This window comes from Sardina pilchardus, chromosome 22 (assembly GCF_963854185.1).
Source record: "Sardina pilchardus chromosome 22, fSarPil1.1, whole genome shotgun sequence".
In the NCBI taxonomy this organism is placed as follows: Eukaryota; Metazoa; Chordata; class Actinopteri; order Clupeiformes; family Clupeidae; genus Sardina; species Sardina pilchardus.
Window position 1 is genome coordinate 10918011 of NC_085015.1, and position 15940 is coordinate 10933950.

Sequence of the window (15940 nt, forward strand, 5' to 3'; positions counted from 1 at the left end):
ATTCAATTTTGCCACACTTTTATTTTAAGATATTAATTAAAACTCTGCTATTGTTATTGTCCCATATTTCTTTGATTAGTAGTATTTTTATATTGGCTATATATGACAACTGTGAGTTGTTAATTTATTTTATGATAATGTTTATTGCAATTGTTGTACATTGCCTTGGACAAGACAGCCTGATAAGTTTAACAAAGCTATAATTTACCAAGCTCACTGCTGACCTGCTGATAGACCTCTAAAATTCGCCTTTAAAAGCTATGCCCATATAAAGAGATCCGGTATCTTGTGATTTTTTTCTATGGGAAAACTCTCGTGGGGACAAATAAATAAAACATACAGAAGTATTGCTCTACACACTTTTGTCCTCTACCTTTGAGTGTACACCAAGATCTTTGGCATGTTAAGACCGCAAACTCTGATTTTTGTTACCCCAGAAATATCTTGCAATGCAACTTGCCATAGGCAGTTAGCTTCAATTAATACCCAGATATCCTTATATGGGCAAAAATGGCAGCTTGGTCTATTGGTGCCCCCTTCTGGTGTGTGGCAATACAGGTATCATTAACATATCCTTTACATGATTTTGCAATTCAAAATATAAATAAAAGCATTGCAAGAAGCATAATGATAATTGGGACAGGGGATGGCGATATTAAAAATGGCTATCTGCGAACTGAATCAGGTACAGTAAATGTTTTATCAGCTATTTTTTTTCTTTATCCTACATGACTATGGCGACAGATGCGGATTTGTGTGTATAATACACTTTGATGTTTTTAAAGTACTTACATTTTGCAATTGGGTATGTAGCCTGGGCTACATTGCCTACAATGGTAGACTCAGCACTGCATAGGCAGACAGCTCGAGTTGGATGTTGTTTTTCTACAGATTGTTGTTTTTCTTTTCTGGTTAAACCCAGGCAAAGAGTATTCATCTGGACTTGGATCATATCACAGTGAAATATGCCTTAATTATGGTCACCTCCACCATCATAAATTACATTGAAGTGATGTATCCTTTAGCTTCACGTTAATGTTACAAATGAACAGAGATACCACATGAAAGTAACATAATTTCTTGCATTTATTCATAGTGTATTAATCTCAACAACAAATGCGGAGTTTACATAAATAGTGTTTTTATACAAAAAGAAAACAAAAACAAAAACAAAATGCAAATAAAAACCAACTTTGGCTCCAAGGGGACCCAAAAAAAGCAGGAGGTTGAGATGAGCAAGGAAATGTGCAAGGAGAGCAATGGGCTGTTGTTGCCATGGCGACTGACAGGAACTCAAGCTGAGGTGTCGAAAAGCCTCCCGATCATTTCCTCCACGTCTTCAGGCCTGTACTTGTGATACTTCTCTGGATTTTTCGTGAACGAGATGTTGGCATACCTGGTAAAATATAAGCGTCACATTAGCCTTTATTCCTTGCATTGCAGGACAACAGCTTAGAGTTAAAATGACTATTACCCTCTCATTAAGTAATCAACTACGACGGTATTTAAAAAAAAAAATTCTAATCTGAATGGGTAACTTTTTAAAAAGTTATTCTGTTAGTTTTTACTGAGTAATGTTATCTAGACTACTTTGCGACTGCTGGACCTCTACAGTTGTGCCATTTGCAGATGTTCCAGCTCACCTCTGTAGGAAGGCCCTGTAGGTCTCGGAAACTACCCTCCTCTGGGCCTGACGGATGCAGTCCCGCTGCTCTTTGTCGGGGATGGCCCAGCCTTTCTGGATCTTACACAGCTCCTCCAGGCCATCGTTGAAACCCTAAACGATCAAAGATGGAGACAGGGGGTCGTTATGATATTTCCTAATTATTGCAGTGTTTTTCAAAACTGCTTTTGAGTGTCAAAGGCCAAAGGTTATTGGTCAGTTTAACAAACAAGGACAACGGGTCGATATGATATGTTCTAATTATTGCAGTATTTTTAAATCACTATTTTCATGGGCCATAATACTGCAGTACTTTTGCTGAAAACAAACATACACAATATTAAATACATGTGCATAAATAACTTGCCTTGAACTTGTCTTTGATCACTTGTCGTTCTTTATCTTTCAACTGATGAGGAAAAACAAGAATACTGTTTAGTTTATGTCATACTGTTGTGTTTTCAGACACAACTTTGATGTTTGTTTCATTATTTATTTTTAACTCCGTGCTCACCTTGGTACCAGGTTGAAATGCCGGCACATTCCGATCAGTCAAGTGCTCTGTTACTTTGTACCAGCTAACGGAAAAAACAGTGTTGGCTCAATTTAATAAACACTCACACAACAGTATTCTTCAGTACATAGGAAACTCTGTCTATACAACAGAATATCAATAATTGAACATCTCTACACAGATAATGAAAGCAAAAATGAAAACAACACGATTTTTACCTGCGTTGGTACACCTGGATTTGTTGTTGTATCAGTTCCCTATAAGAACTCTCAACCTTCTTATTAGTCACAGCAACCAACTGGATCAGTTCTGATCTGTTGGAAATCAGATAATTGAGGATTACCATATTGTGAATTTATGTGTATTTATTTATTTTATTTTATTTTTTGGGCTTTTTATGCCTTTAATTGGACAGGACAGTAGAGAGAATGACAGGAAGCAAGTGGGAGAGAGAGTCGGGGTGGGATCCGGAAAGGACCACGGGGCGGGAATCGAACCCGGGTCGCCGGCGTGTGGTGCAGGTGCCCCAGCCATTTATGTGTATTTAGTATATTTTTGTGTACAAGTCAGGAATAAAGTAAAAAAAAAAAAAAACATTAGCAGTAAAAACAAAAGAGAGGTTCAGAATCTTAAAACACTTTTGGTAACGATAAGTGTATTTATAGTATGTTGGGTCAAAGAGCATGATCTTTGCTTACTTCTCCAGGGACTTGAGGATGTAGTTATAGTTGTTGTGGAGGAATATGGCACTGAGGGCTTGGTCCTCATACACTTTGGATTTGCTGAGTAGGTTCAGTTGTAGGTTACCCAGAACTTTACCTGAAATGCACACAGATTACTGCTTGATCTGAGGGGGAGAAAGTGAGGTAACCTAAAGGCTGCAACAGACACGTGATTTCACTAACTCCAGAAATCTAGCTGACGTGCACTTACATATGTATGTACTGAGGAGTCGTCTGCTGAACTCAGAGCTGTAACTGCTGGCAGACGAGCTGGTCTCTGAAAATAGTAGAGAAAGTGTTATGGTGTATTTCTGCACCTGAGAAGTGGCAAAAGCTACCATTACAAAATGTCTCCCTTATGAGTTGACAGCGTTCACTTGACAACAACAAACTGCCGACGTTGGTAATGTGTGTAGGCATGTTAGCCAGAATGCTATCGTCATATACTGTAGCTACACAAAAGTACACTCGAAAGTCTATTGAAAAAAAAGTACACTTCATCAGCACTATTGAGTACAATGTAAATAACAATCAAGTGACTTTTTTTTGCTCATGACACAAGTATATTTTTTATCTTTCACTATGTTGAGTGTGACATAACGTTCTTTTAGGAGCTTTCAAAGAGCTAGTTTTGAGTTTAGTAGTGGCGACGTTGGCACTTGAAGGGCATATTTCCCCACTTCAGAGTTGCTTAGAGGACACTATTGCAATCTCCCCATCATGAGTTCGAGGGTATTGTAACAACTATTACCACATTTACAGATTCTTGTGGTTGTTTTTTTTTGTCTTTGTGGGTTGTTTTCAAAAGCAAACCTACTTTGTTGGCACTTATGAAAAGAAATTCATTGATCTTGAACTTACTGAGGACAAATATTCAGCTCATTAATGTTAAGAGAAAGCGAGCCAAACAAGAAAGCTGGCTGTTTTCATTAGCCTGGCTAACTAACACCAGACCGATTCTGGGGATGCTTTGTTCACTGCTTCGGACCTGTAGAGCAGATTTGTCTGGTTTTGCCCAGGCTAAAGTACCATGCCTTGAGCTTGCTCTAACCGGAGTTGGACCCTGGGTGCTTGCTTACCTCGGGGGTCTAAAGGTATATTGTAAGTGTCCCCGAGGACTACAGGGCAGAGGCGAAGCAGAAAAAAAGAGAGAAAGAGAAAGAGAAAAAGAGAGAAATAGAGAGAAGCAAAGTGCAAAAGGTTAGAAAGGTTTTGTTAGTGCAGAGTAAGCATTCAAGTCACAGCCCCGTCACAGAAGCTACACAGGTGTGAGCGACAATGCAGCGATGAAGTGGGAAAAATGCATAGCATAGCAAGCGAGCACACAGATGAACAGACAAACAAACAGCTGAGATAAAGAAATAATAATCAAGAAGACATTAGCACAGGTGTGTTATGTAACTAGATGGTAGAAAAGCTGAGAGAATATTAGTTTAAGAAAGAGAGGGAGTGAGAGTGAAAGGGAAAGAGTAGAAAACAGAGGAACGACGTGCCGGATATTTATGGCCAAATGTAGAGGCACTGAACAAGACAGATGCCATGGGAAGATGGGTAGAGGGTGATGAACTTGCCCACAGATGTGACATGGGAATACATTATACTTTGTCTTGGATGTTGCAGATACTAAAAGGGAATGGAATTAACTGCTAACAGAATGGGTCTCTCTACCAGTGCCAAATGTGACATTCACACAACAAAACAACAACAAAAACTAATGGGGGAAAAAAATGTATTAAGTACTAAATATAACAAGTAATTGAAGATGAACATCATACATGACTGAAATAAAATAATCTTAAACTGTATGTAAACTTAGCAAAGCGGCTGTGGGAAAGCGTCCTGCGGAGGTCAATGAAAGGGCCTGCTTCTGATCGTTACCTTGAGAGGCCAGCATGGCCCCAGCGGTCTCCTGGAAGTCCAGCAGCTGCTGCAGGAACAGGATGGCCTGTGTGGCAGAGATGAGGTTAGAGGAGCCACCTTTGTATTACCAACTGACATTTTATAAAATTTGTTTTCATATTTTCTCTGCAGTCCAAGCAGCAAAGCTGCTGGAACCTTCTCGCTTTTCTTCTGTCAATCTTTAGGGAGGGTTAAAAAATGATTGTGTAGGTAACACCATCAGGCCAAAACATACCGAAATTGGCAGGTGGGGTATAGAAACAGAAGGGTATACTATTGAAGGACACTCACATTGCTAGTCAACTCATGGACTGTTCCATCCTTGGGCATGTTGTATTCCTTATCAGGGTCATTCTAAAAGACATAACACAAACATTTAAGAAACACACATTTTATTTGAAGTATTAAACTAATTTACTATGAAATCCTGTCCATGTAGCACGACAGGCATCGTCATCGTCTTTCTCTGTATTTCTTTTTTTAAAGTATATTTTTGGGGCTTTTTATGCCTTAAATGACAGTACAGTACCGAATGACAGGAAGTGAATGGGATAGAGAGCAGGGGTAGGATCCACTTTTTCAGCTTTTCTGTCTTTTAGCTAGGCATGATAAATGGCCGCGGAAGCAGCTCTCTGACCTTAATGCTGTCTGCAAACTCCTCGAGGGCCTTGGCCCCAATGGTCTCCATGGACGTGATGAGGGTCGGGAGCTTGTTCTTGGTGCTGGCCGCTGTGCCCTGAGGGTGAGTGGGGGTCATAGGTCAGTAATGCCACCGCTGTCCACAAAATATACAGTATATTACAGATAGAATCCTATTGTAGAAATAGGATGGAGTCATCTATTTCTTGAACAGACAGACAAACAATCTTGAACACACAGACCAACACATGTACAAGAGGAGTTTACCAAAAATCAAAAAAATGTGCTCACTGACTAAACGTACTACTGGAATTGAGGAATAATTTAGTAATAATTCTGATATTTCTTTCAACAGATTAAATCAACAATTCAACACAAAATCAATCATTTCACAAATAAACACCAATTCCATTCTTCTTGGTCATTCTCTTGTGACTGTATCAGGATAGTCCACCAATTTGTCCCTCCCTACCTGCAGTGTAGAGTCAAAGTCGGGCTTGGTCTGCTTCAGGTGTCTCAGTATGGGGAAGATGGTGAGGACGGCAGAGTAGTCGTGACGCAGGATGGCCCTGCGTGCTGCAGATACAATATTATCGCCCTCCAACATCAGGTTATCAAGAGCCTCCTGTGAGGAGAAATCGAAGCACATTGAATCACATTAAGGGAACACATACTGTACACCCACACACTCTATGGATTATATAAGCAAAGACCTTGATTCTGGATCAGGTCACTTGGTCTGTGCGTATAGTGACCAAGTCCACTTCCAAGGGAAGCCAACAGACCCTGAACAAGTGATTATGAGTACTCATGGAAAATGGTTCAAGGACTAGAAGGCTGCAGCTCAGTCATTCAGCAGTTACGTGGAACATTTGATAGAAACCAAAGCCGCATTACAGGAACCCCAAGTATGTAGAGGATAATTATGATTGGTCACAGATGAGCACACACAGCAAAACATCTGCTGCTGACCTCCGCGACCTCACAATCCTGACCTGAATGAGCGAGTCGAAGGTCTTCTTCTGGTGGTGTTCCGGAATGATCTCCGAGAGCAGAGCGTACTCGCTCTGGGCCAGCTTGACGAAGGCGCTGATACAGTGGATGTAGGAGTCTATCTCGACGTCCAGCACTTCGTCCTTCCCTGAAGGATACACGGCAAAGGGGAGCCAAGTGAGAACAAAGCCCTCAGAGAAGGTCTCCATTAACAGGCTTTTAACATAAGGCTTCATTAGTCTATAGACCCTTTCAACTACATAATTCACAAACATGCCTTCTTAAGGCATTTCTGGTGGTACAGAAAACAGCGACTTTATGGTAACACAGGGATAAACAAAAATTAAGGGAATTTTTAAAAAAAAAACTTTCTTTGTAGAGTACTAGACTAGAGTGCAACACATTTTCATTACAACTTACATGCTTTGATTTTGAATGTTTAAACCAGAAATCCTCAGGAAACATATCCAAGGATTGTTCAAGGATAGAGATAACCTGAACATATGATAATGTTGTGCATAGATTTGTTGGCTTACTAGCCTATATAACGAGAGACTAATCATGATCTGTTCAATCTAGCTATTCCATTAAAATTATTTCTGGAAATTGAATTCACACTAAAATAACCACATCATAGTTCCTTTCATAAAAATGCTTCATAATATACAATCATGGGCAAAGCGAGGTTGTGTACTTTTGTAATACTGATTAACGTGAAACAGTTAGTTTGAAACATTACTATGAATGTATCATTTTTTAGGGGTACTAACAAATCTGTCAGAGCCATTTTCTAATAACAACGACAAATTATCTATTTTCAAATGTACTGTACACACCAAAGGCACGCATCTGTGCATGAGAAAAAAACATATTTTCACTTTTCAGGACATCATGGTTTCAATGAGTGGGAAGAGTACCAACAAGCGTGGCCACAATTGTATCTACTGACATCAAACGTTTTCCTTTATCCTAATTTGGAACAGAAGGAACAATAATTCATACCATATACACAGAATGTGGGGACACATGCTATGCTATATGGGGACGCATACCAATGCTATGTGTAGCATAATGTATATGCTGTATGTATGTTAAGTGGGGTCCTTTAGATCCCGCTACTCTCCACCTTGGTTCCCCTTTTCGCGTACTCACCTGTGCTCGTCGCATGCTTCTCATTCAGGGCATCGCTCAGGTGTTTGACCCGCAGGTCATAATCGTGACCTACTCGGCAGTGTAGGGGAGGGGGGCGATAGGGTGTGGGGTTAAGGGTTTTGGGGTGGGAAGGGGAGGTAGTCACATGACCGGAGGTTACTTCCTGTCGGGCTGAGAGCTGAGCCTGTGACGAGCGTGCTGTGCTGCTGACCCCGAAGCGGCTGCTGACTGACACTCAAGTAACCGACCACCAAAGCCCAGAGCTTATAGGGAAGCACAGGAGCCCCATGGGACACCAACAGAGGAGAGGGCACACGGGCTAGTTCAGAGGCTGCCCACAGGCTAGGAAAGCCCAGAATGTGTGTGTGTGTGTGTGTGTGTGTGTGTGTGTGTGTGTGTGTGTGTGTGTGTGTGTGTGTGTTTAGACTAGATATTATGCCCAGGGTTAGAGAGTGGGTTAACGAGAGAGAGGTGTGACATTAATGTAACAAGCCCTAGTTTTGAGTTAAATGTGGGAGAGACCATCATCATAGCAGCTTTTGGACTTTTACTGGCCATTTCATGACTGAATGGGTTATGTTCATTTACTGGTCTTGATCTTGTGACTGATTGTTGATATTGACTCTTCTCTCTTAAGATGAGACAATATTTTGTGATGTTTAAACTATTTATACACTATAATTCTACACAATAGACTATGTTGCTTTCATTTACAGTAGGACGTCAAAAAGCTGCATTGATGCTCGTGAGCGCATGACCGTTGTTGTTTTTCGAGACACACACACAAAAACAACACCCCAAGTCAAACCACAACATAGATGCCCGTTTCCTAGCGTCAAGGAAGAAAGAGCAAAAGATAGAGGATGGACACGACACCTGCGCGTGTGTGTGTGTGTGTGTGTGTGTGTGTGTGTTTTTGTGTGTGTGTGTGTGTGTGTGTGTGCGTATCTGTGTGTGTGTGTGTGTCTTTCAGGGGGGGAGCGGGCGAAGTGAGAAGAAAGTGCTTTACCTTCCAGAGGGGTGAGGTTAGCGCCCCCTTTTTTGCCATCCAGCCCATGCTGAGAGTACTGTTTCAGAAGGTTCTGAGCCTTGCGAATGGTCCCTGCTCCCGCAGAGAGACCCGCAGAGAGAGCGAAGCGAGGAAGAGGAGGAGGAAGAGGAGGAGGAGGAGGAAGGAGGTGGTGGTGGTGGTGGTGGTGTAGGGGGGTGTCCCAGAGTGCACAGAGAAAAAAAAAGGAGAGAAGAGAAACAGACAGACAGAAGAGAGGAAGAGAGAGAGAGAGAGGAAGGAGATCTAGGAGGTGAGTGCTGAAAAACAAATCCATGGCATCCCACAATCCCTTGCACCCATCACACATCCCCCAGAGGGGGGAGTGAGTGAAAAAGAGGAAGAGGAGAGGGGGCCCATAGTCTAGCACCACAACACAAGAACAAACACATCACCACTACAGCAGAAGAAGGAAGACTACAGCTACATGCACCGCAGTGCAGTGCACTTTCACAGGCTCAGTGGAGAGAGAGAATACACTGGTTAATCCATAGACATATAATACAGCCATCACAGTCCAGGGCACATACATCAACAGTTCTGTTAATACAGGTAATCATACCATACATCCATACATTCATCCATACATACAGTCAGCAGCAAGGTTAACACAGTTGATGAGTGAGTGTGTTACATGACAATGAGTACATCCTACATTTCTATATTCTACAAATACAAAGAGGATGCAGCATGACAGAGGCGTGATATCACACGGAGTACACAGCAATACAGTGGCAATGTGATTTGGTTAGTAATACGTGAGCAAGTGATAGATTAAAGTTATTGACAAACCAAAGCAAAAGGCTTGCAGTTCAAGAATGTTGACATGAGTGGAAAATGGACAAAGGGTCGTAAAGTTTCAATCCTCAAACTTTCAAACTATAACGACATCTGGTATATACTTTAGTAGTAGCCTATACTTCTTATAATTCTACTGAACCGCAACCCTTGCTGAGCGTTTTTTTTTTTTTCAGTATTTCGCAAACCATCGTTAAATTCACAGGCATAGGTTTAAGTAGGTAGACCTGTGGTATACTATGCTTATAAAAGAACTGAATCCAATGTCTTTAGTAATCTTCAGCTATTACATGCTCTACACGTATAACTACTCTTGTAATTGTAATTCATTTACAGATAGCTTAGACTCCCATAAGCAACACACAGTAAGCCACAACGGCAGTGAAAACATTAGCAAAGCAGTGCACAATCTACATTGCTCGATCGATTAATTCTACTGTAAGCTTTTGCACGAGCAAAACTAGTCTTCCATGTTACTAGGACAAAGGGGACAGTATCTACTAAAGCACTAGTCAATCAATCATCTAATTCTACATGTAATCTTGAATTTCCCCTTGGGGATCAATAAAGTATCTATCTATCTATCTATCTGTAATGTTCTGAAATGCTATTTTATAAATGTCTACAAATGTAGCCTTCCATGTTACTGGTAGAAAAGGCACTATATCTACAAATGCAGACATCATCACTACACAATTCAATAATAATAATTCTACACTGAAATACTATTTTCTAAATGTCTACAGCGTACGGTCACTGGGCACACTAGCTGGACCCATAACTACTGTAATCGGCCCGACTCTGGGCCGTGGGTTGGAGCTGGAATGCAGATGGTTTGGGTTACAGAAGAGCAAGCGATGGGCAGAGGCACACTAAAGCCTTCATCTTTACCTGGGATGTAGACTGCCATCACCACAATTCCCACGGGAATTGAGAAACAAGAGGAAAGGAAGGAGAGGGGGGGGGGGGGGGGGGGGGTTAGTCAGAATCACAAGAAGGTCAAACTGCATCATGGGTATACAGATTGGAGGGGAAGCAGATTGGGCTGGGCTGGGGTGGAGTAGGGTGGGGTGGGGTGGGAAGAAGGAGAGAGGTGGTTTGGAGATTCAGTGGAATTTGTGTGGGCTGGAGGATTTGTCAAACACACCACAAAACCAATAAGAAGCCAATTGCTGGTAAACAGAAAAAAATCAATTTAAGCATTCACAAATATTGTGTGAATGCCCCAGATGTTGTTTTGAGGTGTGTTCTGACAAATCGTAAATTTGCCGGTGTGCAAATTTGTATATTCGTCAATTTTGAGGATGTGTGGAGATATCTGATGATTACTCTTATGTGATGTGTGTGTTCAGGGGCAACAGATCAAACCCATGGTGAGCAAAAAAAATCATAATGAAAAGAGAGGGCAACTCAAAATAATATTGTATGATAGCCCAAGAGAAACCCATACTAACTCACCCCAACTAACATGATCTCTGCAGATCAGAGACAAGGTTACCGTCTAAAAATAGAAAGAGAGAAAGAGAGAGAGAGAGAGAGAAAAAAGAGAGCCAGACAGAAAGAAAGATAGACAGAAAGACAGCAATCAACGACATTTTCCTCTGTAGGACTGACCTGGTCTTTTGGGGGCCTTCTTGGTGGGGGTGTCCTTGCGTTTGGTCTGCACCGCCGGAGAGTAGAGGATGCCAGAGGAGGCACTGCTCTTGCGGAAGTGCTCCTTCAGCCCCTTGATGGATCGGTCCAGCTGGTTGGAGCGGATCTGGAAGTACACGTTCATGAAGTCTGCCGAGGTAGCGGGGAGGGGCAGGAGGCAGAAAACAACCAATCAGTTGAGGGAATAGACCAGTGAACAACCAATGAAAGGGTATGATGGTAAAGAAGACGGCTGTTAGATCAAAATCTGTGTCTGTGTCCTACGAGGTGGTCTCAAAAAGAAAACATTTCGGTACTGATGAAACACATAACTCAATTAGAATGTCAATGAAAATGGATGAAGGTATGAGAATTATAAATAAATCTACACTGATTGATAATTTAGTGATAAATATGTCCTGAAGACAATTAGATTCATGTTGTCATTCGTTTGTTATTCTTCTCCAGACGAAAATATATGATGCATAATCCTCACAAAGTTAAACAACGTCACACACGGGTGATGTGTAAATAGGTACGTTTTAGTTTGGTAGGTCATTAATTAACACCCAGAAATCCTTCGTCGTCATTTACCATACAAGGTAGTTGAGCTGTAGAAACGCATGCTTGGCGAGGGCCTTCTTTTCTCTGAGCTCCTGTGCCTGTTAACTGGCGTGGTGCCTCTCTTGGTCCTCGACGCCCCTCTCATCCTCACCCTATGCATTCTCTGACCCTGTCCTAGTCCGTCACAGTCACAGGTCCAGAAGACAGCTATCACTTGGTGAATACATGACCTCAAACCTGACTCCTTATTTTCTTTTTTTTTAAAGTATATATTTTTTGGTACAGTGAAGAGTAGACAGGAAACAAGTGGGAGAGAGAGATGGGGTGGGATCGGGACATGACCGCAGGCCGGATTCGAACCTGGGTCCCCGTGGGCAAACGGACCCGCACATGGTACGAGCGCTGTAGCCTGCTGCGCCACAGCGCCCCCCCCCCCTCCCCCAAACCTGACACTTTAAAAAAAACTGCTACACCTGGGGGACTCCTGCAAAGCCACTGGCACCAGAAACTAAAACTCAGGGAAGTCAGAGGACCAAGAATGCAGAGTGGAGCAGAGAGTAAGGAAACGGAAAGGGAAGAGAGTCATCAGCAGGAAGTACAGAGGTGGGGATTGGGTGGGAGAGAGGGAGGCGGGAGATAAACACAGAGAGAGAGAGCAGGCGGTACACACAGGGACAGATCAGAGCAGAAGAGACATGCAGCTTTATACGGGTGAAAGGACACACACACACAACTTTACCCTGCATTACATCACCAACGTTACACCAGCTACAAAGCTTAAGACCAGGGAAGCATAGACACTGACGGAGTAAAGGTAGAAAATGTGTACAGTACATGTGTACAGTACATGTGTGTAGGCACATACAGTATGCATGTTGAAGTAGAAGGGGGGTTGTGTGGGTTTGTGTGGGTTTGTGTGTATGTGTGCATCTTTGTGTACATGTGAGTGTATGTGTGTGTGGGCACATTTGCATGTTGAAGTAGAGGGGGCTTTGTGTGGGTGTGCATGTGAGTGTATGTGTGTGTGGGCACATTTGCTGGTTGAAGTAGAGGGGCTTTGTGTGGATGTGCGTGTGTGCATCTGTGTGTACAGGTGAGTGGGCACATATGCATGTTGAAATAGAGGGGGGTTTGTGTGGGTTTGCGTGTGAGTGTGTGTGTGTGTATGTGTGTGTGTGCGCATTTACATGTGAGTGTGTGTATGTATGTATGTGTGCGTGTACATGTGACTGTATGTATGAATGCGTGTATGTATGTGTGCGTGTACATGTGACTGTATTAGGGCTGTGCAATTAATCGATTTTTAATCGTAATCGAGATTATTATTTTAAATCGTAATCTAATGTGAAATCGTAAAAATCGATTTTTCATTTTAACTACGGTAATAGCGGTACTTATGTTTGCAAGTGTTGAATTTTGCGGCAAAAGTTCAAAAAAGTTTCTTAATATCAATCATTTAAAATGAATTATTAATAATTCATATGGTTTAATAAGCGCAAGATTTGCACTTAAATCCCAATGGGGAAATTCTTTGCAAAATGTTCAATAAAAAACAGCATATTTCAATCAAATTCTTGCCTTTTGTCATTTCAAAAATAATCGTAATCGTAATCGAAAATCGGACTTTGAGAAAAGAAAATCGAGATTTTATTTTTAGGCAAAATCGAACAGCCCTAGACTGTATGTATGAATGCGTGTGTGTATGTCTGCGTGTACATGTGACTGTATGTGTGTGTGTGTGTGTACATGTGTGCATGCGTGTGTATATGTGTGTGCCTGCAGGCTCACCCTGGTTGCGTCCGTACTCTACCAGCCAGCCGGAGATGATGATGATGTCCTGCAGCACGGCCTCGGGCAGGTGCTCCAGCGTCACCTCCTCCTGGATCTCCAGCTCCTCGTCCACCCCGATGGCGTCCAGGATGAGGATGGGCGGCACGGGCTTGCTGTAGCGCGTCAGCAGGCCGCGGAACTCAGCCTCCAGGCTCTCCTTTCCCTTCTCAAACCTGGCTTTCTGCACAGCGGCGGGCGGAAACAAGGAACAAGAAAACAAAGAGATGCTAAAGAAGAGATAGAGACAGTACACTACAGCAGAATGAGATAAAGGAAGCAAGGAGTGAAAGAAAGACAGGAAGTAATGTGTGTGTGTGTGCGTATGTGCGTGTGTGCGTGTCTGCCTATGTGTGTGTGAGAGAGAGTAAAAAAAATAAAGCCACAACACACACACATAAAGTGACCAGGCACTACAGTAATTTCCCGCATATAAGCCGCATTGTGTATAAGCCGCAGGACACTGTTTTATGCAAGTTAAAAGAAACAAAACCATATTAACACCATATTAACTGCCGCCCTGTATTAACCTCATAGCTGAAGAAATATTGCAAAATCAATGTATAAGCCGCGGCTAATAGTCGGGAAATTACGGTAAATGGCATGCTAAAGCTAATGAAGAAGGGATACTACTGTACCACTAAGTTGAGTTCTGGGCTGTCAGGATTGTTATCCTGGAAGTACTCCACAGCTTTCTGGATCTTTGCAATGCAGGCCAGATACTCGTCCAGGCGCCCTGTGGGTCTGTATCAAACATCATCCAGTGAGGTTACATACTCAACAAAAAATACTAAACACCTTAACTAATAATACTGGATAATCTCTAAATTGTTGGGTTCAGTGATGCAAAAATACTTACATTTAGTTTAACTACAGTACATTTCAAAACTCTAAAAGGATAAGGCATCCTAGGCACATGAGTTATATAGTCGGGCCATCCACCATCATTGTGATGATTTTTCTTTTGAAGACTTCACACAATCCACAACACCGTCCGGTCGCAGAACTCACCCCTCTCTGATGATCTTGTCTGTGTCCTTGGCCACATGGTAGTAGCTGATGACGTGGTCCATGCAGGAGAGGGTCTTGTCCACGTTCTCCTGCAGCCTCTGCAGGTTCTCCGTCTGCTTGTGCACGGGGATGATGGAGTTCTCCAGCTGCATCAGCCGGCTCTCAAACGACGACAGAATGGACACCTGACCACGCAAAGGCCAGCAGCAAAATATTTAGTAAAAAGGCCCGTTTCAATACACACAAACCATTATCAGCCTATAGGTTGTCCATACATTCTCCTTGTTTCAGGAACAAAAGTGACATTGACCACAACAGTGCTGTCGAATATATGTGGACAGAGCTTTGACAAAGGCACTACAGACATAGTTGAACTCAGTGATGTCACACTACCAGAGATTGTATCCTCGTAACTTCAAACCTTGTGTATTGTGTATTGTGTAAATACGAATCAAGTTGCTTACCATCCCCTTTGTTAACTGGTCACTCTTCTCTAAGTTCTCGCGAATAAATGCCAGGGTTTCTTGCTCCTTTGATAAAGACAAACAAATGTATGCAATTGTTGTGCTGATAGCTCCAACCACTTCACAAATGCATGGGCTAGTTCTGCTTTAGGCTACTGTAGAACAACATACAGGGACTAGAGATGTAAATTAGCCTTGTGGCTAAAATCTGGCTCAATTATATATTGTGCATTGTCCCTGTCAAATAAACATAAATAAATACACAAATGAGAACAGACAGTGCTTTTCATTGAATACATCTACACAACATTGACATTGATGCATTAATTACGACACATTAATTGTAACACAGATGTACGATTGTTGAGTACTGTATTGTTGTGTACTGTATGTATCTGCACTTCGTAGATTGGGCAACTGAAAGCTACGTGATCAAGAACCACCGCCCCGAAGTTCTATGCGTTTGTCAACATTCGATCGGAAACATTATGTATCCGGTTGCACAGCAGAATTCGAAATGTGCAATTATGTTTCATACAACATTAAATGGGCCTTCGGTGGGCCACTGGGCAGTCATGGGATCAGTGACATTGTGCCTACAAATATAAAACCTTCTCTTCCTGTGTACCAACCTGCTTTAGTTTCTCCTCAATCTCCCGCTTCCTAGCAGACGCATCCTCGGTCGGAATCATCCTCGCTATTTTGGGGTGACTGACGACTGGGTGCGAATGCTCAGAAGATTTGTTATTCACAAAAAAAGCCAACAATTTAGCCAGACGAATACAAACACCAGTCAGTAGGCTGGTCCGATGAGATTTGATTTCCGGTACACTTCCGTTTCCTTTCTCCTATGGCCAACGAAGGTGGCCATTTTGGTTGTGGTATCAGCTGACTTACAAAACGTTTGTCGACTTCACTTCAACAGTATGCTCTCGTTGATTCAAATGCAGATGTATTTGACATTAGAAGGCCACACTTAACATTAGGAACTGGAGTGTGCGAAAATTACATTGA

The 15940-nt window shown here is 42.2% G+C and overlaps 1 protein-coding gene across 7 annotated transcripts; it reads right to left on the minus strand.

The window, feature by feature from the left end:
• Positions 1-1068: 1068 nt before the first annotated feature.
• exoc7 (exocyst complex component 7) lies at positions 1069-15743 on the minus strand. 7 transcript variants are annotated; one of them, XM_062525529.1, is made up of 21 exons: positions 15559-15743; positions 14927-14992; positions 14463-14647; positions 14090-14195; positions 13413-13635; positions 11043-11210; positions 10320-10331; positions 8592-8684; positions 6433-6578; positions 5910-6062; positions 5436-5534; positions 5090-5152; positions 4778-4844; positions 3979-4017; positions 3111-3176; positions 2876-2996; positions 2396-2491; positions 2178-2241; positions 2031-2072; positions 1644-1777; positions 1069-1396 (listed from the first exon to the last, which is right to left on the minus strand). In XM_062525529.1, exons 1-21 carry the CDS (start codon positions 15616-15618, stop codon positions 1294-1296), a joined length of 2106 nt encoding a protein of 701 aa, XP_062381513.1. In that variant the 5' UTR covers positions 15619-15743; the 3' UTR covers positions 1069-1293. The 7 variants fall into 7 exon arrangements, with proteins under 7 accessions (XP_062381513.1, XP_062381514.1, XP_062381515.1 ...); XM_062525530.1 differs by lacking the exon at positions 10320-10331; XM_062525531.1 differs by lacking the exon at positions 3979-4017.
• Positions 15744-15940: the final 197 nt, after the last annotated feature.